At 32.5% G+C, this 22,564-nt stretch overlaps 1 protein-coding gene across 1 annotated transcript in view; it reads right to left on the bottom strand.

The window, feature by feature from the left end:
• Dnah3 (dynein heavy chain 3, axonemal) overlaps positions 1 to 22,423 on the bottom strand; it is a 37,736-nt gene extending 15,313 nt beyond the window's left edge. The window contains exons 1-7 of the mRNA XM_017903979.1: positions 22,388 to 22,423; positions 20,730 to 20,968; positions 20,439 to 20,651; positions 16,786 to 17,148; positions 16,505 to 16,715; positions 5,207 to 5,434; positions 1,322 to 5,146 (exon numbers count right to left, since the gene is read on the bottom strand). Of these exons, the coding sequence (XP_017759468.1) occupies positions 1,322 to 5,146; positions 5,207 to 5,434; positions 16,505 to 16,715; positions 16,786 to 17,148; positions 20,439 to 20,651; positions 20,730 to 20,968; positions 22,388 to 22,423 (5,115 nt within the window). The remainder of the gene's footprint in view (positions 1 to 1,321; positions 5,147 to 5,206; positions 5,435 to 16,504; positions 16,716 to 16,785; positions 17,149 to 20,438; positions 20,652 to 20,729; positions 20,969 to 22,387) is intronic.
• Positions 22,424 to 22,564: the final 141 nt, after the last annotated feature.

Consider the following 22,564-nt stretch of genomic DNA (forward strand, 5'->3'; position numbering starts at 1 on the left):
CTATTTATGGCAGCACTTATTCGATGCGTTAAATTTTTGCGATCCTTCAACGACGCGCAGTGCAAAATTTAAAAGAAAATTTAAAAATTGCATGACTCCATATAAAGAGGTTTTGAAAGAACTAGAAAATAAAAATACATTTGAAAAAACCAAGAAGAAAATTTGCAGAGTGAGGAGGATTTTCGACCAATTAGAAAAAAATGGGTTAGCCTGCAAATATTTAGCAGTGATTATGAATAACAAAACAATCTAATTGTGGTATCCTCAATATATAAACCACATGATAAGAATGTCTGAATTCCAATCAGGCTGAAGCGATTTGATAAAAGTGTTTGAGAATAAAACATTTGTTTCAGAAATGAATATAAATAAGAAGAAGTATGGAATAAGAATGATGGATAAGAGAACTTATGATTGGAAAGATTTTAATAAGGGCTTTGATAGGCGTCCGAAAAATAATTATATAAAACAAAGTAATAAACCGTTTAATTTTTACATGTTAGAATCCTATTTTAAATTAGGATGCGTCACTAATATGTATGAAATTAAGTTTTTTGTTGGAAACAATTTTTTTAGTTTATAATTTTATTATATGAACTATGTCTTATATTCGATACACCTAAATTCAAATATGTAAAAATCTACATATTCATTGTTATTTCTATTATAAAATTGTAGTATCGCAGAATGCCCACCTCGTGTGTAGGTGACTTTGGATTGGAAAGTCGTCGAGGGTTCGAGGGCCAGGTCATTCGGAAAAACCCCGGCGATGCATTAGGCCCTTAGCATGACCATATTTGGTCGTGTTGGGGGAGGCTTTTTAGGGAATATATAAGGAAGGCAGAAATGGTTAGGGAACCCTTCTTTTTGAGAGACAGTGCTTGAGAGATAGTTAAGCAGGGTCAGTGAGTTGTAATTGTGTTATTAGTTGTAATCGTGTTGTTAGTTGTAATTGTGTTGTTAGTTATAATCGTGTCGTTAGTTGTAGTCGTAAGAGTTTACTTGATATATATATATCTATATTCGTAGTCTTTACCGTCACCGCACATTGTATTATTATTTTATTATCAATAAATAGAGACTATATTATTTAACAACCACCATGTCCCTACAAAATTTTATTTATTAACCGTATCAATCGCAACTGGATATAGGAGGCGTTATAGGAGACTTGACTGTAATACCCTTATATTAATACATCCCATAAAAGGTCTGTATAGCTTATACAACTTCATAAAATATTATATATACACTTGTTGGGAAGCTGTCGATACACGTCTAATATGTAATTAACATTAACAGAGAAAATATTTCTGCTTACCAGAAACATATGAAGTTCTGGTACTTCTACGAATGTTTTGCAATGAATCTGTACAAACGATAAAATTGGCTCTGTCAGCCATTCGATCAATTCCACAATCAATTCGTATTGTTCGACGAGTAACTTATTTTTCAAATACGTCTTGTACGAGTCAAACAGTGCATTCCAGCCAAGTTGCGATGGTTCCATGTAAATCATACCGCACCTGCTTACAGTGGCAGGTGAAGCATGCTCCAAATCAGCCGGCTCGAACATCATATTCATTTTATGCGACATTTGAATAATCTCTCCAGACATGAGACAAAGTTTCTTATTATCGTCCAGTACCGTGTTCATACTCTCGATCCATATTGCATCAACGGGACCATCAAAAACTATCCATTTTCGGTCTATCGACATAGATTGCGCAAATTCTCTAAAAATATTAGCCAGTACTCCGTCGCTCCATTCGTGCGACACTGGATCAAAACTGCCATAGAGTTGATCCAAGGTAATAGCTTTCGGGTTAATAATCTTGTAAATCGTCTGAAATTCTCTCATAGTAATTCGTCTTTTACTAGCTAACTCGCCCAAAGCCTCGGCTAAAGTTTGATACGCCTGTGTTTTCCCACTTAAAGTACGGCCTACGATCATCAAACCATGACGCACCAGCAGCATTTCGTAAATTTGAATTATCTTTTCCATGTACCAAGACGTAGCTTGAAGGTTTCGCTTCTTCAAGACAGTCTTTGCCAAGTTTATCAATTCGTCGCGATCCGGCTGTGGCAAACTGACACCAGGGAAGAGATCCGTATATATGCCATTAAACAAAGGAATATCCTGAGCCAAGAATTTCGGGAGATTAACATCGATGATCGCTTGAAGTACCAAAACGGATTCATTTTGCATGGGATATTTCAATTTCAAGTTTCCAGCGGCAGTGAGTACAGTCTTCACGGCTCGCATGCCGTAATCATAGTGATTCTGCGAGCTTAATTGTTCGGAACACAATTTGTACGTATGAACTATCTTCTCTGCAAGATTCTTCGCGTCAATGAAACCAAAAGAATACAAAGTAATTTCTCCTATCATAGCATAGTCTGGTACCATCATTGCCACTGTTCGAAAAAGGACCTTCAAATTGTCTGGAAGCTCTTGGCGCCCAGCATAGCCAGGATTCATTGTTATGATGACGTAGTAAGTAGGGTTCAGTTTTATTTCCGTTCCTTCGAACATAAATTTTTCCAAGTTCAAACTTATAGCCATTTGAATGGTTAAAATTTGCTGAGCAATTACCGACAGCACTTCTAGGTCTATCCTGTTGAATTCGTCGAAACAGGCCCATGCTCCAGACTGCGCGAGTCCTTTAAAGAATTTACCCATTGCTTTATAATCAAGACCCTCCGAGCAATTGAAAACTACGCAGTGTTTGGCAACAGCTTTCGCAAGGTCTTTTCCCGTTTCTGTTTTACCAGTACCTGCTGGACCTTCCGGTGAACCGCCTAGATTCAATTTTAACGCGCTCATCAAAGTTCTGTAGCATCGATCGGTTAACGGTGTTATCACGAGTCTCGGCGTATTTCCAAGGTACTCGAAGGCATATTGCACAGTGGTAGTAATCAGTGTAACCGTGATACTATTATCCAACCAATAGTACCTCAGTTGAGATATCCAATCAAAATCCATAATGTTATTCACCTGCTTCTCGACAAGCAGACGTAATACGTCTCGCGCGTGAACGTCAATCACGATCAACGCGTTGATCGTTACTCTTGCTCCAGGATCCAGCTTGCCTCTGACTAACGTCACCGTATTCTCTATTTGACGATTACATTTCTGTAAATATTCCGCAGTGGAGTTATCCTCGAACGATTCGCAAACCTCGCTAGTCCAGTGTATTTGGCTACAACAAATAACAATTTGACCAGGCCAGGAGAATATCCACTCTTCTCTCTTCGTGGTGAAGTAAGCGATGATGCTCTCTTCGGCAATGTCCCGAAGAGATGCTACCATGAGGTCCTCTACCTGACATAACCACCTCTCGACCATGCCTTTAGCATCAGCTGGATAAATTTTCCCGCTTAGGGGAACATATTCTTCCTCGTCCGACAACATTCCGATAATCTCCTCGTCCTTCGTGAATCGCAACCTGCTGATACCTTCGAAGCACTTCCTCAAGTGAGGCTGTACTCTCTGAGGATCTTTAGTCTCGGAGAGTATCTCTAATAATTCGTCATTTGACAAGAAGAAGAACCTTGGGAAAAATAATCGTTTCTTCTCGAGATAATCGTTCAAGCCTTTCTGTATTTCTTCCAATAACGTATTGCACAGAGTTAAGTTTTGCAACATATTCGTCATGTCGGTAGCATCGAGCACGCGACTATTTTTCACGGCATATGCCATTATGTTACGCCAGATCTTATCCATTCTTCGAAAATGCTTAGCCTCTGTTGGCATCTGACGCATGATATCCTCGCTACTGAATATAGGTTCTAAGTACATCCAAGTTGCTTGACACATCAACCACTGGTCAATAATATCCTGCATTTGCAATAATTTATCTTCCCACGCTTGCATTTCTTGTTCAAAAGCTTTTATAAATGGAGAACTTCTCATGGTCTGAGCTTTCAAGATATGATCATCCAATAACTGATGAATATCATCTACTGCGGTTAATATATGAACGCCTGTTTCGCGATATGGTATAAATTTAAACTCAATCTCGGCCCATTCTTCCTTCATCTTCTGCAAATTTTGTTGCAGTGCATGCTCTTTAACAGCGGCAGAGGATATTTCTTCGAGTTTACTTAGATGAACCAATAATCCTAAGTCTACCATGTCAGAGAGGCAACTGGTCTCCGTTGGTATTATATCCACGTTTACCACCTCGCTCATTTGCTTCCAATGTCGATCTTGTAATCCAGGAGTGCATATTATCTGTAGAAGTGGAATATATTGTTTGAATTTCTCCACCTTTCCACGAACCATATCAGTTATCCTTCGCGCGCCAGGGATATCGGATACGATGCGTGATATTCTGTACAACGTTCGCCAAATATTGTCAGTTTCTTCTTTGATTTCTTCGGCATCGAGATTGAAAAATGGACCATTATACCATCTATCGTAATTCCTGTGAAAATCTAATACCGTATTCCAGAGGGTATTTAGCGAGCTAACTATCGTGGACATTGTGGGGATCACCAGATACGGACTTAGTTCCATGTCTAACAGACTTTCCTCTTCGTTGATCTCTTCAACTTCCTTCCTAATTTCTTCCATGTTCGTAGAAATTTCATCAATTTCCTCCACCGCCTCTTCCATTTCTTCCATAGATAACACTGGTGGATCCTTCCTCTTGAATTGATCAATCGCCACTTGCATGCTATGTATTTTCTGTTCAAAATTCTCCCTTCTTATACGTAGCACCTCTTCCAGATATTCTTTTCTCATGTTTAATCTCACACTCGCTAAATCCATTACTGTCTCCATTTCTTTCGGCCAAGTTATAGTACGAGTATTCAACTGGATATCCTCGTCAGTGGGTGGTTGATAATTAAATAGGAATAAAATCAATTCTATGGAATGTGCCAGTTTTCTTTTCAGGTTGAACATGGTAGAATCTCGACTTTCGCACAAGTAATTATACAACTCGACGACATCTTGAGTTTTCTCAGGCATTTTTGAGATATTCTCCGCCATTTTGTCGAAATTGGAACATAGATCTCGGTTATTCGATCGTAATTCGTTTGCAAAGTAATCGCAGACCTCTGTGCGAAGATCATTAAGGATTTGCCGTAGAGTATTATTTATAATAGTACAATCAATCTCTATCATGTTGAGAGGAATCTAAAATAAGATACATAATTGTATAATATACTCGCAAAATATTTTTTTTCGTTTGTTTACCTTGTTACGAAATATAGAAATTTCGTTTTTAAGCTCGTCATAGTCTTTTATTTTTTGTTCAAATTCGTGTAAAAACGGTATGGGCTCTGTCTTAAAAAAATCATCTAAATTTTGTTTAGCTTGACCATCTATAAGGTACAACAAATTTTCGTAACATTTTAAATAAATTTGTGGACCCATGATGTGAGCACTGATGACATTCAACACGTCAGAGATGATATCTAAAACCTGTGACATTTATTTATTATTACAATAACAAATTCAATAACAATAAAGCTAATAAAATATAAAATGGATCATATCATATGCTATTGTAAATTACTACAAAATCAATAGTTTAAGCACTTGTTACAATCGTTATTGCAAGAAATGAGAATTTTTGTTGGTTAGGTTTGGGTTAGGTTAGATTATGTTAGGTTAGGTTAGGTTAGGTTAGGTTAGGTTTGGATTAGGTTAAGATTTTAACGTAAATTAGTGCCAGTACAATTTTACATATTATATGTAACCCGAATAATAATTATCCCATTTATTTATTTATTAAATAAATCTTTTAATTTTAAAAGGATAGCTTTCTAATTATATATTTAGAAGATAATTAATTTAAAAACAGTTATAAGTATTAAATGTAACATGAAAAAAATATAAAAAAATACACATAACGAATGAATAAGAATTATCTGCATAAATGCAAATATTTGATTTTACAAAATAAAAACGGTTATATATTTAAATATACAGACTGTACATGCTTTGTATACCATATTTGCTTTTTCTCCCCTTTTCTAATTAAATATTCTAACTTTTAAGAAACACACAATTAGAAATGAAGTAGTTTATAAGAAAAAGCAACTTTCTTCATTTCTTTTTTAATGAAATAATGAATTTTATATTTTTCGGATTTTTATTGTCCGAAACATGATTATAGTTATGTATACTTATCTATCTTCATTATAGTATGTTAATTTAATGCATGTGTCAGTAATTCTAGCATTAAAGAGTAACTCATAAATGGTTTCTACTCTCTTAATGAAAAGTTCACCGTTGATAATTTTTATAATTTATCTACGACAATGAGTATGTTAATAAATTCTTTAATAATAATATGGTATAATTTATCCGAACTTATCTAATATGTTTAAATGTTGCAGAAAAATTGTTTTAATATAAAACATTTCTTGTCATATTTTTTCAACTAAAATATTAACATATGTCGTTGTTAAAAACTATAAACAAAATTATTGAAATTTGCAAAATTTTACCTTTAAATGGTTATTTAGTAATGATTCCTAATGATTCTGCCTTTAATGAAACAAATATAAGAGTTACGAGTTTTTTAAATACTTTAGTTTTGATACAACGGTTATTAAATCACACACATTTGAAATTTTACAAACAATTCTTTCATAATATATTCATATTAATAAATATGAATATAAATTGAAAAATTGTGAACTGAAAAATTTAAGTCACACAGTCAGTTAATACAGTACAATCATCAAAGTACGCACTTTTTATTTCTCGTAATTTCAAACATCGATAAATTTGTATTATTATATAAATTTATTCTAAATTTTATATAAACTTAAGAAACTGTATATTATTAATAGAAATAAATTAACTAGTGTCTATTATCAATATATGTAATTTTCTAATACCGAAATTATACATTTTTATCGGATGTTCAGTAGTAACTGTGCTTAGAAAACCGTATATTTAATTTCCTATTTTTCTAAAATAATATGATATGGTTTCAAATTGTTGGATTTTTGACTTAATTAACACTAGGTTTACGGACACTATTTGTATACCTATTTCTAAGGACACCTGTCAAATTGACAGATACGGGAATCCACGTGCCATTTTTTTAACGATTAGTTTAATTAAAAAACAATTATATATTTGTTTTATATATTAACAGTCTTAATATAAGTTAACTAAATCTGTTACCATCGTATAATTGGAGCAACCCTTCCGTCAAATTGACGGGTTCCGTAAATCTAGTGTTAATCTTATGCAGATAGAGTTCTGCGCGTCTAATAAACAACTCTCTTTTTATAAAACAGATTTTATTTAACTAAAATGTTACACTAAGTTTGTCACACGATCCCCTATTCGCTACGTCTCTGCCACACACATTCAGTCCTCTGCCTTCTGATTTCTCTCTACTCTGCCTACTCTCAACTCTGTGTTCTCTACCTTCTTCTCAACTCTACCTTCTTCTTTCTTCTTCTGAACTCTGCTCACCGACTTCCTTGCGCCCTTGCATCCTTACTTTAAGCCAAAACTATCTCTTTTCATACACAGGCTTTCCTTCTCAATCATTCGACATAGTCACAGATATCCCAACAAAGAATATCGCGCTATCGTTTGTTCTTTCGCACCGAACGTCTGAGTCGGACCTGATGTCGCCGTTCGCTATCCCTCGCTTTTCGAGAAGCCACCCAAACGTTTCCATGCACCCCCTTACAGAGTATCTCTAACATACTGTTAAAAGTAAGACCGCACACCCATTCGCCCCGCTACTACTCTAATTTTAAAACGACTTTTGTTAACAATTTGTGATATTTCGCTATAAGATTTTCGAATTTTATACAAATTTAGTATTATTTCTCTCTCTTCACTTGTCGTTTCTTTCGCTCTTCTTCACATTATTACTTTTTCTTACTTTCTCTGTTGCTAAACGACTGAAGATTAGTATGATTGTTATTAAAAATGACAATCGGAGTGTCACCTAACTAGATTTTAAAACGACGATCGGAAATTTTTCAAACAAATGCGGATATACTACATTTAGCATCATGTGCCAATACTTTTGTCCACCCATAAAATGTTCAATAAATGCATTTTTGTTACTGTTTCGTGAATCAATGTATTTAAATTATTGCTTCTACTATGTAATAAAACTAGAATAGATAATAAATGAATATGTGAAAAAGTTTTTCCTTCAAATCAATTTGTTTAGTAGTTATAAGCACTTGTACCAGAACAACCATGCTGTGCCAATACTTTTGTCCAGCACTGTATGTATAGTAAGCAACGATAACGAATATAGTATGAAATGTGTCAAATGTTCTCGATTTGTATGTAAAAAACATGCAATGAAACATAATTATATTATATATACCCAGTGCACATAAATAAAAAAGGTTTATAAAATTTTACATTTTTTAAACAAACTCCTCTCCTCCCGATATTATAAATATTATTACATAATATCCTGCAGCAAAAAGATTGATACATTGCAAGTCTAATAAAAATATAGATATGGGTCAAAAATGACCCAGTATCGGCTCGCCTCGTCGCTCATCTACGGTTAACCCTTTACACTCCAGAGGCGACCCTCAGTCACTATTTAATCAGATTGTAAAGATCGATGTTAATTAATATATCGAATTTAAAATTACCCAACGATGAGTGGAATATCGAAATAAAATAATTCTACATCTTAATTTGTATACGATTTCTTATTTACCGTTCTAAAAACATCGTCGAGTTCATGGCAGAAAGTCTTCATGACAGAATTACTTTTCTTCAGTAACGAGAAAGTTGCTGAGTGCAAAGGGTTAAAATGACTTGATATAGGTGTAGGATTGAAACGAGTACGGCCCTGAAAGAATGTTAAGAGTGGTCATAGGACGAAACTGATCCTGTGCATGACAATAGAGTGTAAGGGACATTTATGACAGAGTCGAGAACGAGAAACGAGCGAAACTACGAATGCATTCTGAGTGTTTGAAGTCCTGGTCCACCGAGTTTGCATGGGAAATTCGTGTGTATCGCGTCCACAGATCACTATCCGGATCAAAGGATCAAAAAATGTCGCGTCGCTTCGCGAGTGAAGTCTGTAAAATTCGACGGGTTGTAAGGTTGTCTCACGATCACGTAATGTTGCCCACCAAATTAATATTGAGCAACTGTTTCAGTTTGCACAAGCAAAAAGAAGATCGCGGCTGGAGTCGAACGATAGACTCTTGTACAACGAGAGGAATTAAACTCTTAATGATCTCGATAAGTAGGCTCGAAAATTCTCTATTCGAGATTTGATTTGAACTGATTGACGATTCTATTAAAACTGCTCTCTTTGACGATTCGAAGAGAACTATGCTCCTCGATTTTCCTAAGATCGGTCTGAGGAAAAATCAAGAGCTCGCCAAATATTATTGGCTGATTTGGCCAAGGGCGTTCTCTTGGTCCGCAAATCGATCACCATGAAAGAAGGGAAAATTCCCTCAAAGGAAGACGGTAGTGGAGGAAACCCTCCACTATCCACCCGCGCGCTGGTAACCCCATCAGCCGTTTATGGCCCCTAACTAGGGCCTGAAGTTTCCAACGTGTGCGAACCACATGGAGTCCTCAGGCGTACTGTCAGCCAAGTCTTAAGAGCCGTCGTCTAATTTCGTTAAATTAGAGATTTCCATGATTCTCGTGTTCCGCGACACGTGAAATCATGATGAAAGTGAAGACTTTCAAACATGCAGAAGGCATGGAAAGGAAAATTCCGATGCCGAATTGTTTGACCCTAAAGACCTGGCTGTTGGAAGACCGTAACGATGTCTTCCTTGTTCCGCGTCGGAACAGCGTAATTGAGGAAAAAAGCCAGAGTATGAAAGAAGACAAGTGTAACGGTGTAAAGGTGTACAAAAAAGGTGTACAAAGGTTAACAAATGTAAGGTTAAATAAGGGTACGAGAATGCAAGTAAGTCAGTTTAAAATCAGAAGTCTTAGAATTCGGTCGCAGGAGCCAGTTTGCAGTCAGCAATGTGTTTTAAAGTCAATCGTAGAAGACAGTTTAAAGTTAGTTAGTCTAAAAGTCGTCTGTTGCAAGTCGTAGAAATCAGTCTTAGAAGTGAGTTGTAAAAAAGTTGTCAGAACGTGATAGTAAAAGGTCGAATAAGATCGTGGTCAGTCGGGACAAGCGTTGCATAATTGCTATTCTGTTACATTAATCCGTTATTCTATTAATAAAGCTTATTTTGTTCTATTAATCATTTCAATATTATTCTAGTCGATCTCTCCAAGTACGATCCTAATTAGATGAAAATTTCGTAAGGAAAAATTAGTTAAGTCATGTAACGGGACATGAAGATCCGAAACCATCGTAAACTCAATTAAAACTACTAGTTGTAAGTATGTAGAACTGGCAAAATGTGGTACTTATTAGCCATAGTATAATAGGCTCAAGTTTCCTAACGCAATCGTAAAGATAGATCATATGAATTTTCTGCAAGTATTAAATCTGCAAATAGAATTATATCCTATCACGTAACTAAGAGGCTGAACAGCGATAAATAGGATAAAGCGACACAGCACCGATGTAGAATCAGTATTAACCTTTTAATGGCTTCCGTGGATATCATCAATTTGAACGGAACACCACTATAGTGGCTTCCGTGGATATCACGAGTTTAGACAGTATTGTACGTTTTTTGCTTTATTTCTCATTTATTTCACCTAAACCACGTTTCTCGTCGTACTGTAAAATCGTTAAAACCAAGAAAATGTTGCAAATTTGTGTGGCGTGCAAAAAAAATAATATAAAACGAAAATCGCAGTACCTGCGTTTTTCCTGAGTGGCGGACGAACACGGCGTACCTAAGAGGTTGACATAAGATAATCAGATCTCACATAAGATAAAAAGAACTACCGATGCATAGTGGTTTGGACTGACCAAAACACGAATATTAATCTTTTGATGTCGATGAAAATCCATAAAATTTTACCTATATAGCATTTCATAAATATCTTCCTTATTTTCTCCTTTTTCATCTTCAATTACTCTCACATTTTCTATATCTTTACCCCTATTCTCAGGTTCTTTGTTTTCTACTCTTGTTTCATTGCACATAATTCTTCCAATCCTTTCTAACCTTTCCCATTAAAATCCGTCTTTGCGAGGCTACCCTTCTTTACCCTGCTCATTTCAATCGGTTCTTTAGATAACTTACCGGTTTCCCTTCTTACCGACCTAGCTGCCATATCGACCTTATCTATTCTGCACTCACCTAACCTCTAAAAGCTCAATTTAATTTTCACTCTTTTCTTTATGAATATCACCCTCCTCACATTTGTACTTATATTCCACCTTCAGTTTGCTACTCTATTCCCTTTTATACCTAGTCAGCACCCACCAAACACTGTTCCTAGCTTCTAATTTCGCTTTTTATTTCACACCACTCTCGCACACGTCACGCTCGTTTCCATACCCCTAACCAAGTCCCTGAATTTTACCTATGTATTCTCATTTGTATAAAATAACACATACGCATACACGAAGATTGCTATAAGTTGTCTAGAATTCTTTTTAAAAGCTTTAAAAAAAGTATAAAATGTCTATTTTAGAATGATCATATCTTCTACTGAAATTGGCATTCTCGCCTATAGTATATCTTTATAATGATAAAGATTGGCTTATATCTATCGATGTAGCATTAAAATATGGTCTCTTAGCTATATGTATGTAAAAGGAATTAGTAAAATAAATATATTTTAGCCTTAAAAGGATTAAACCCTTTAAAAAGGGGTCTTGCTGAATCCATATTTCTTTTTATTTTTGCCTATATACAATTAGATCCCTAAAGAAGTCACAAGAAATCACGATAAATCTTATATAAATGTATTCGTTAGAAGTTACTGAAGATAACTGAACAAGAATTTTTCGCAACCTTCAAAATTATAATAATATATTTGTAATGAGTTCACCAAAGTCGATTAACTCTGTACAAGTATGGATTAGAAAACTTGAGTGAGTTTATAACAATCACAACTTATTTAAAATTCTAAATACAGTTATTACAGGTATTACATTTTTTGCTATTTATTGCAGATATACATATGTTTTTACAAATTAAATAAATAAAATATGGAACTTGATTTTTGAAAAAGTTTATAAGTCTGATGTCTTGCGATGGAATACTTAACATTATCTTGGAGATAGGATTGTGATTTCTTTCGCATTGCAAACTCGATTTGTTCGTATTTCGAAAATAGATTTCTTTGCTTATGATTTGTGTCTTTCTTAAAGTGTTTGCGACTCTCAAGTCGTAAAAATAAGAGTCATCGTTAGATACTGTGATCTAAGGTACGTAGTTCTATTTAACAGTGTAATATAAAGCGTGAGATTTGCTTTCATCGTATGTACAAACAAATATGAATATAATACCGTATCTCTTCTACAAGTACTATATTGTATCATCGCTCAAATTTATTTTACAATTTTACTATGCAGTTTAAAATAGTTTATAAGAGCCTATAAAATAACGGAAATTCATATGTTAAAAATATAATACAAATTTTAATGGTAAACCCCATGCGAATCTGGATAATTTTTTAATCTATTAAAAAAATAATACCAATAAACCTATAAAAACGATATCTTTTATAATAAAAAAAAAAACGTTTAAATAACAGAACTAATTTAGTTCGTGTTTTGGTCAATCCGGCCCACTGTGCGACGTCACCTATCTTTCTATCTATTTCTACAGAAATATAGGTTTCATTAGATAATCTCCACTGATAATTGCGGTCAGACAGAGTTGCGAACAATTCGAACGAGGACTCGACTATTGAAGAGATCACGATCGAAAAATTACTGCTTATCGTGATTGATATAAAATATTGACATAGTGTCCAGGAGACCTAGTTGACCTACTTAGGGGATATAGCTTGAGATGTAACTATCGATAATATTATCGATGAACCAAATACAAGCAATTGAAATAGATTGCAACGTATTGACTGTCATAAAATTATTACAAAAATATTAATTATCTGGACTTGTCGCAGTATCATATTAGTGTACTTACTAATGTACTTTATCTGTAACATTGTTTTCCTATTTCAACAAATTTACATTCGTATATTGTGAATTATATGTCAGAAATTTAAAGATATGCCTTTATAATAAACTATAACAAAAAGACAAATTTTATACGATTTTATCATAATTAATGCATTACATTTTCTTTAATCACATTTATTCGCCTTAACCATGTCTCAACGATATCTTAGCCTTATATCGATATATCGTTGAAATTTCGATAACATATCGATAAATTATCGATAATCGATAGTTACATCTCTCGTGACGTGGAATGAGGCGTGGAATGAGGGAGTTTCAGTAACGTTCCTCTCGAGTTGTTGGAACTCCTATAACGGACTACAGATAGTGTACAGTTTGGCTCGTAAATAAATTTACGCGCGTATTAGATCTGTCTTACATAATTTAAAAGGAAACAAAATAACAAAGTCTTTGGTCAATTTAAATTAAAAATTATAATGTCTTAACTGGAACAACTGAAACAAACAGAAAGATTCAAATTTTTTCTATACAGACTGAAACGTATTCTCATCGCACACCGGTGGTGCCAACCTCTCCGGTCGATTTTCCTTAAAACCCTAAAAATTTCCATTTAATAGCTAGCCACTGCAGGAATTTTAGTGAATAAAAATCTCACATAACCTTAATCTTTGTAAAATATATTTATTTCGAGTGACATAGCAAAGTCATAAAATCAGTCGAATGCTAAAATATAATTTTTCAATTCAATTAATACGATGTTCATTTCGATTGAATTCCTTTGTTGCCGAGTTTACAAAATGTTCCAGTTTTTTAAATGTTCGAAACATTAAAGGAAATTCAGTGCTAGTAAATTAATAATAAATTATACTTCATAAATAAAATTAAAATTAGAAGTTTATTAACGATCTTTTTTGTTTTACTAAATACTATAATTACAAAACAAATGGTTCTGAGATTCGGCGCCATTAACGATATTATTTCAACATTAATCAGAATCAGAATCAGAATCAAAAATAGGTTATTTAGAAATAAAATAGGCATAATTATTTAAATACATTAATTTATGGCCTCGCTGTATCTCTCGAACTAACTACTATGCGTTACAGACAAGAAGTCTGCTGAGCAAAACGTATAACCGAATCCCCTCTAACCCTCACCAACCCATCCATTCTAATGCTATCGCAGAAATAAATGCACTTCCCTTATTGGCAGAAATGATACCTTCCTATTAACCCTTTGACTGCCACATCGAAATCACATGTTTCGCTCAGGACGCCACAGGAATGCACAGCTAGATGCGAGATTTTTTGTAATATTTTTTTATGTTCTATTAAAAATTTTTAATTTTTCAATGACTATGCACTTTTTTTTCAAAGTATCTTCTAATTAGCGGTTATATTCAAAATGCACTAACTGTTAATTTTCATTCAATGTTGTTCAATGCAGTTCAAGTAGTTCAAGCGCTCCGATCACCAATGACCACCGTGGTGTCACAGGACTTAAAAATAAAACCTAACCTAACCGTGGCCGGTCATATATGACCAACGTGGCAGTTAAAGTGTTAACCCGATTATATAGTACCGTGTGATAAAGGAAGCAAACGAAACAATCGAGACAAAGTGAGACAGACGCAAGAAATAAATGCAAAAGCGTAGACTTATCCCTAAAGCATTAACTTCAGATTTTTCCGATGAATGTTTATTTCCGAATTTTATTTAACTATACTTATATATTATACACGTATTAAATATGTGCCCAATATTTGTGAAGTATAAGTGAAAATAATCATGTTTTACTCGTGCAGTATTACTCTCATATTCGCAGGCTTGCAATGTATTATTTGAGTATAGGAATTTTACGGATGCCTTACATCTATGTTAATGTATAGTGTTACCAAACCTGAACATAGCTATTACAATAACGTCGTTATAGAAGAGTGGGGACTACGAGCGAGCATGTTAGGCGAAGCGAGTGGAATACCCCCCCTACTCTTGTGCCGAAACAGCGGACTTCTTGTCAGCAACGCACAGTGCTTACATATGAGTTCCTGTAATACACATACGTATGATACATATAAGTACCACATGTGAGTCGTTTGTTTTGAAAATGGCTTAAGTCCATTTTCCAAAAAAATCAAACTAGCTATTTTAATATTTACATTTCTATATTATCTTTTCATTTTGAAGCAAATTGTAACTAATATATTTAAAATCACTAAGATTTTGTAAAACAAAAACTTGCTGGTTAATGAAATCATAAAAATACGTATTTTGAAAGTGACTTAAGTCCTGCTGTGAGAGTTTCAAATGGATATGAAGAATATTATGCAATAAAATTTTATTATTATTATTGATCACAGCTTTATGTTTTATTATCAAAGTAGTTTTGTTTGATTCTATTAAATATATATAATTTTAATATAATTTTACCTTGACACACCTACCTGATTTCATTTCAACTAAACCTCTAGAAAATGCGACTTTTAGAAGTTTAAAAGATACTGATCGAAAAAGGGTAAATTGGTTAAAAATATGTTGAATGAGATTTTTGCGAACTGAACCATATAAAATGTTCCATAAAACAGCAGTGCATGAAGATGCACTATTCTAAACTCTGGATTTACTACCACGGTGGGGAAGACCAAGAAATTTTAATAATATTAAGTTGACACCACTGTACGAGAAAACGAGATCAATCACAATGCTAAAATACAACGATTTAATGGATTTATTGGACAAGATACCACGTGAACACCATAATTATTTTAAATCCCTTTCGCATACGTAAATTGGAGAAAAATAAATAATTAATCATAAAACATTATTAATTTTAATGTAAAAATTCTCTAATAGAGAATAACAGTTGAATATTTTTTAATGTTATAATTTAAAAGTGCATACATTACGTTTTATTTCAAGGAAAATTTATTTTTTCCATGGATTTGTGCTTTTTCAAGAACTGAAAATATTATTTCATTAATTTTGAAAGTGGCTTAGATCCATTCATAGCCGTCAAAAACATTATTTCTTAAATAATGTTAATTATGCCAATTGGGCTGATAAATTATATTCCCTTAGAAACCCAAAAACATTATACTACTATATTATCAGTCACCAATATTTTTAAATTTATTGAAACGCGATTCCTTAAATATCTCGATTTTAACATAAACAGCTCATATATGTCAATTGAATGAGTGTTTAAGTTATTATAAAAATCAGTATTCTAAAAATCATTAAACAATTAAGCTTCTGATCACAGTTAAATTAGTCCACACATTCAGTCTAGTATTCTCTCAAATATAGATGGCGCAATTGTGTATTATATGTAGTCGGAATTGCCAATCCCTAGTGACATTTAATGCTCAATTAATGCAGAAAACATCACAAGCAGTATAATAAAATAATATGATAAAGACTGTATGTACGTTTAATTTGTGTCTTAATTTATATGCTTAATAATAATTCGATAAAAACATAATGAGCTAATCACATATTTACCAAATCTTCGTATCGTGATACAGGGAATAGAAATTCCTGTTTCTCCAGTTCAGGAAATAAAAGAGTTTCAATTTTCGGAATCAACGTTCCAATTTTTATAATCTTATCAAAACATTGCGAAATTATTTCTCGCACTTCTAAGATACTCGGTTTACAACTTAGTCTATCTGTACCAAGTTCTGGTTCCACTGTTACTGTTATAAAGGGAGTTCTAAAATGCATCTAGAATAAACATTACATATACAAACTATCGAAACGTATTAAAATAACGTGTCACTTACTTGCAGAACATGAGATCCTTGTAATCACCTTCAAAATAATTTCCGTCGCTATATTCCATAAAAAAATGTCTAATATTATTTAGCGTTTTCATTATCATCATTCGCAATTGTATAGATAAAAGGGTATTTACACTTCTAAAGTATTTTTCGATCATAGCTGTAGATGCATTATAATGTCTTTGAACAAGACAAGACCAAGCGTATTTCTTCTCTAAAAAAAATTCAGCAATATCAGCCAACCAATGTCTGATAAGTTTGTCTACAGCTTTATTACAAAGTAAATTTATTTTATGTTCCACTTCATTTGCTGGTATAGGAAAAGTTCCTAGATCTTCAAGTTTGACGATTGTCGTATCATGATATCTGTAAAAATAAATCATCTTAATATTTACCGATTTTTAAGATTCAATCATTTTTATGATCAATTTTGTCGATTATTAATTAATCTGTTCTCAATCATCATTAATATACAGGGTGTCCCGTTGATACAGCGAAAAATTGTATACATAACTGTTATAAATAAAGCAATCTTTTAGTAGTTTTAACTGTAAAATACAAAAATATTAAATACTAAAAAATACGTGTCACCTCGTTATATTTAAATCATTCGTTTAGGAGGTTTTCGGTTGTACAGTCAAGTCTCCTGTAACGCGATTAATTCGTACCGCATTATATGGAAATCGTGTTATACGAAAATCAGAATTAATTGAAATCAGAAAATGCGACCTATGTAAACTACGTTATGATAAACATAGTAATAAGACAAATCAGATTAATTTATACCGCGTTATATAGAAACCGCGCTATAAGAAACTCAGAAATAATACAAATGGAACGAATTCGTACCGCGTTATACGGAATCTCAAAAATAAATAAATTGTACATAAATCATACCTATATAAAAGCTGCATTCTCAAAGTATCAAGTTGCGATTGATACGGTTAATGAATAAAATTTTATAATAGAAATGACAATGAATATGTAGATTTTTACATAATTGAATTTAGGTTTATCGAATATAAGACATAGTTCGTATAATAAAATTATAACCTAAAAAAAATTGTTTCCAACAAAAGAACTTAATTTGATACATATTAGTGACGCATCCTAATTTAGAATAGGATTCTAACGTGTTAAAATTAAACGGTTTATTACTTTGTTTTATATAATTATCTTTCGGGCGCCTATCAAAACCCTTATTAAAATCTTTCCTATCATAAGTTTTTTTATCCATCATTGTTATTCCATATTTCTTCTTATTTATATTTATTTCTGAAACAAATGTTTTATTCTCAAACACTCTTATGAAATCGCTTCAGTATGATCAGAATTCAGACATTCTTATCATATGGTTCGTACATTGAGGATACCACAATTAGATTGTTTTATTAATTTAACACGTCAAGTAAGTGCTACAATAGATAAATTTTTCAAGCCATTTGAGTTGTTGGAATGTTCTTGTACGAAAAACGTGTTAAAACGCGTTATGAGGAGACCGCATTATAAAAGACTGACTGTATTAACATAAATGGGACACCCTGTATACATGATATAAAAATTCTTTTCTTGTCTAACGAATATCTGTATATTTCAAACTAAAATTCTGCGACACAAATCTACCATCTTCTTGGCATGTTTGTTTACTTTATGAAACTTTTCTCCAACCCTATATTATATTTAATACTACGTTTTGACCTGAATCTAAAATAGGTCTTACTCTTTGTAACAACACGATAAAATGCACGGCCCATCTATCAAAGAAATATAAGGAAATTAAACTTGAGTTGAAATACGTCACGAATAAAAACATTTGTTTTAGACTGGAAAATATTATACGGACAAAACACTGAAATTAAAAGAAATAACACCTGCAAAACAGATGAGAAATAATGACTTGACGATGCGAAGCAAAATCATATGAATCTTTTCTTCTTTGAAATTATAAGGCCCAAATGAAATATAATACGATATATTCCTAGTATTTAGGGTCACCTGAAGATTATACTTCAAGTATACTCGAAAATATTTTTTTACCTACTGCGTAATGCAATAAAAAAAAAAAAAAAAAAAACTTCTCTAATAAAAAATACACACGACCTTGAAAGAAAACGAAAAAAAATATTCAATAAAATAATTTTTGTTCCATGATATTTCTCTTTTGAAATCACCCAAATTGTACCATATACATTTCTTATGACATTAATTTAGATATTCGAACTAACGCTATAATATTGAGATTGAAACATCTAAACTAATGACTTTTTAACAAAAAGCTTAATACTTTTTGTAAACAATACGAAGTGTATGTCGATTAGTATATTAAAAATTATATAATTTCGTTTAAATTTACATATGTCATATGATTTTTACCCGACTATCTAGAGAAACAATAGTTACACCAAATTATGTCCATCCTGAAAACATGTGAAACATTTAATTATACAGCAGATAATTTAAAAGTAATTCGTATTTATAGATTGACCTCGTGCACTGCGTTCAAACTACTGCAGAGACATTAATAATCTATAATTTGTTATTTCGTTTTGTTTTCGTTAGTAACATCATAAAAAAAAAGAATTATCATTCTGTTTTAAAAAGCCAACTTTTAAATCTTTCTTGGGAATTTTCTGCAAAAGATACTATAAGACTTCTCATCATGATGTTTGGAACACATATTCAGTACTATTTAAAATATATAAATTGTCTTTTTTCAACTGAAAATAATGAAAACTAAATTGGGTAAAAAATTATTTAATAAGTGCTACTTATTATATATTATTTTCTATTTTTCTGTAGCCAGTTATTTTAATGATTCACCCATAGTTTGAATTTAATATACAATTTAATATACAATTGCATTGGTTTTTTAATAACTTCATATTAAGAAGTCATTCGTATTTACGTATTGAATATCGAAAATATTTAAAATTATAATAAAATATTTTTAATTTTTTTATAATTTATAGCAAAATTATATTAAAATAATAAAATTATAATAAAATAATAATTATTCACAAGTGATCGAGGGAATTTTTTTATAATCCTCAGATCAGAATTATGCCTAACTACGGCCCTGATGAAACTAACCGGGCGAACAATGGCTGCGGTGCGGTGAAACACCGTATGTAAGTTACTGACAAATATTTTCTTAGTCTGATCGAATTGGAAACCACCCAAATAATTTTGTTGCATGACTTTTTCTGCAGAAAAGTCTACAGAATACGATACTATGTGGAAAATTCGTATTAGATAAAGAACTTTTTGTAAAAATGCAAATATAGTACGCGATAAGTACGCTGGACGGTTTATTTTTAAATTTTGATGACCAATTATAATCATTCAAAAGTACAAATAAGTATAATTAATATTGATAAACTATCTTGATAAACTCGAGAAACTTTCAAGATAAGATCTAACTTTCAAGATAAGAATGAACCCCCTAACAATTTTAATTTTCACGTAATAGCACATTTTAGGCAAACGTAATGCGTTTTTATAAAAACTCGAGTTTTCGCGAAAATTGGAAGTGATGGGGCAATTTCGTTTACGGATTCGTGTTCAGAAGAGCGACCTGTATAAAATCGCCCAATGTATATTACAGATCAAAATTCACGTTGGACAGTGTTATAAAATGTAAAATTTACAATACTTACTTGAGAAAATATAAATCTTTAATATTTCTCAGTATTTCGTTTCCAATAAATAAATTATAATGCATAAAATGATTTGCCATTAATTTATATTGATGCCATGGGACAGGTGCTCTTATAATTATGGTTGGATACTCTTTATATGGAGGTTTTGTAAGAAATTTTTTATAAGTGTCAATAACTTCTAACTCCAATTCCGTTAATAATTCATCAAAACTGTAAGAAAAATTGATTATCATAGATAGTTATTAGGCATAGAAACGAATATAGTAATTCAAATCTTCATAAACCAACTCTTCTAATTTTCGTAGTCGACCAGTTATACGTTTCCTTGCTTCTTCGAGGTGAGTTTTATCATAATAATCTAAATCTCTGTCATTTATGCAGTAGTTTTTAAAATATATTGGTTTACTATATTGATTTATTATTTCTTGCTTAACGAGTTCCTCTTCTTTCTTCTTAGCTTCTCTCAATATATCATCTATTTTCTCTTCCACCGATTTTGGAATTTCAGCTTCAATTATTCGAAACACCTGTAAATATAATATATTATGTAACAATACAGCGCGGGCGGGCGTGTGTGCGTGTATACAGGGTGTCCCATCCACGGTAGTACAACCGGGAAGGGAGTGATTCTACATGCAGAAACGAACTGAAAAAACAAGAATAAAATTTTTTTATTCGAAGCTTCATTTTCGAGAAAATCGACTTTGAATGTTCACCGAGTATACATGCACTTAGCTATAGCTTAGATGTATGGACCATCGATAAATGAGTATCGTAAAAATGAGTAATATAATTATTATTATTATTCAAAAATATCGATGGAAATAATTGCTTATATAGGATGTCCCAAGAACGGTAGTACAACCTAGAAGGGGACGATTCTACATGTAGAAACAAATCAAATAAAACGAATAAAATTTTTTGATTCGAAGCTTCGTTTTCGAAAAAATCGATTTTGAATATTTATCGAGTATACGTTCACTTAACTGTGATTTAGATGTATGGATCATCAATACATCAGCATCGAATAGTACAACCGAGGAGTGAGTGATTCTACGTGAAAAAGCAAATCAAAAATGAAGAATAAAATTTTTTCATTGGAAACTTGGTTATCAAGAAAATTGATTTTGAATATGCATGAAGTACACTGGTATACTGATAGTCCATCCACCTTAGTCAAAGTGCATGTATACTCGTTGAACATTCAAAGTCGATTTTCTTCACAACGAAGCTTCGAATGAAAAAATTTTATTCTCTATTTTCGATTCGTTTCTGCATGTAGAATTACCCCCTTCCCGGTTGTACTACCGTTACTGGGACACCCTGTATATGTATGTGTGTTACATCTTTCATTATATATAGGTGTATTTCGTATACGTCGTTTTCAAGAAATGACGTTTTAAATTTAACCACCATGATGTATGGAGTATATGAAAATTAATCATCGCGGCCATTACAGCGTGATTCTACATCTTCAGATCGATGAGAACTTGCTCAAAAAAAAAAAAAATAGTTGATCTCGAATATTCGATTTTCAGGGTCAAATTTTTTATTATCACATTGCATTCTATTCATCCTGAAGATTAAAAATTAACAGCAAATATTTTAACATACAGTAAAACGTCAATTACATTGTGCAACAAATTTTAACGTTTTCTTAAATCTGTAATATCCATTAACTCTTTTAGAGCTTACCTCCCTGAATACGAATCCGTAAACGAAATTACTCCGTGACCTTCAGTTTTAAAAAAATATGAGTTTTTCGGAAAACGCACGATTTTTGGCTAAAATGAAGGATTACACGAAAATTAAAAATATTAGGAGGCTCATTCTTATCTTAAAAGTTAAATAAGAATTTCCCGAGTTTATTGATATCCGTAATTATAATTATTTATGCTTGTGAATAATTGCAATTGGTTATCAAAGTTTAAACATAAGCCACCGACCACTGGTTGCGTGCTTTCCACGCAATATTGTTGCATTTTTACAATAAGTTCTTTATCCAACACAAATTTGCCATACGGTATCGTATTTTGTAGACTTTTTTGAAGAAGAAATTATTCAGAGAAAATATCCAGATGATCTTTAATGTTGACAGGACAGTAAAATATGCATTTGCAATG

Source organism: Eufriesea mexicana, unplaced genomic scaffold (assembly GCF_001483705.2).
Source record: "Eufriesea mexicana isolate 0111107269 unplaced genomic scaffold, ASM148370v2 scaffold2646, whole genome shotgun sequence".
In the NCBI taxonomy this organism is placed as follows: domain Eukaryota; kingdom Metazoa; phylum Arthropoda; class Insecta; order Hymenoptera; family Apidae; genus Eufriesea; species Eufriesea mexicana.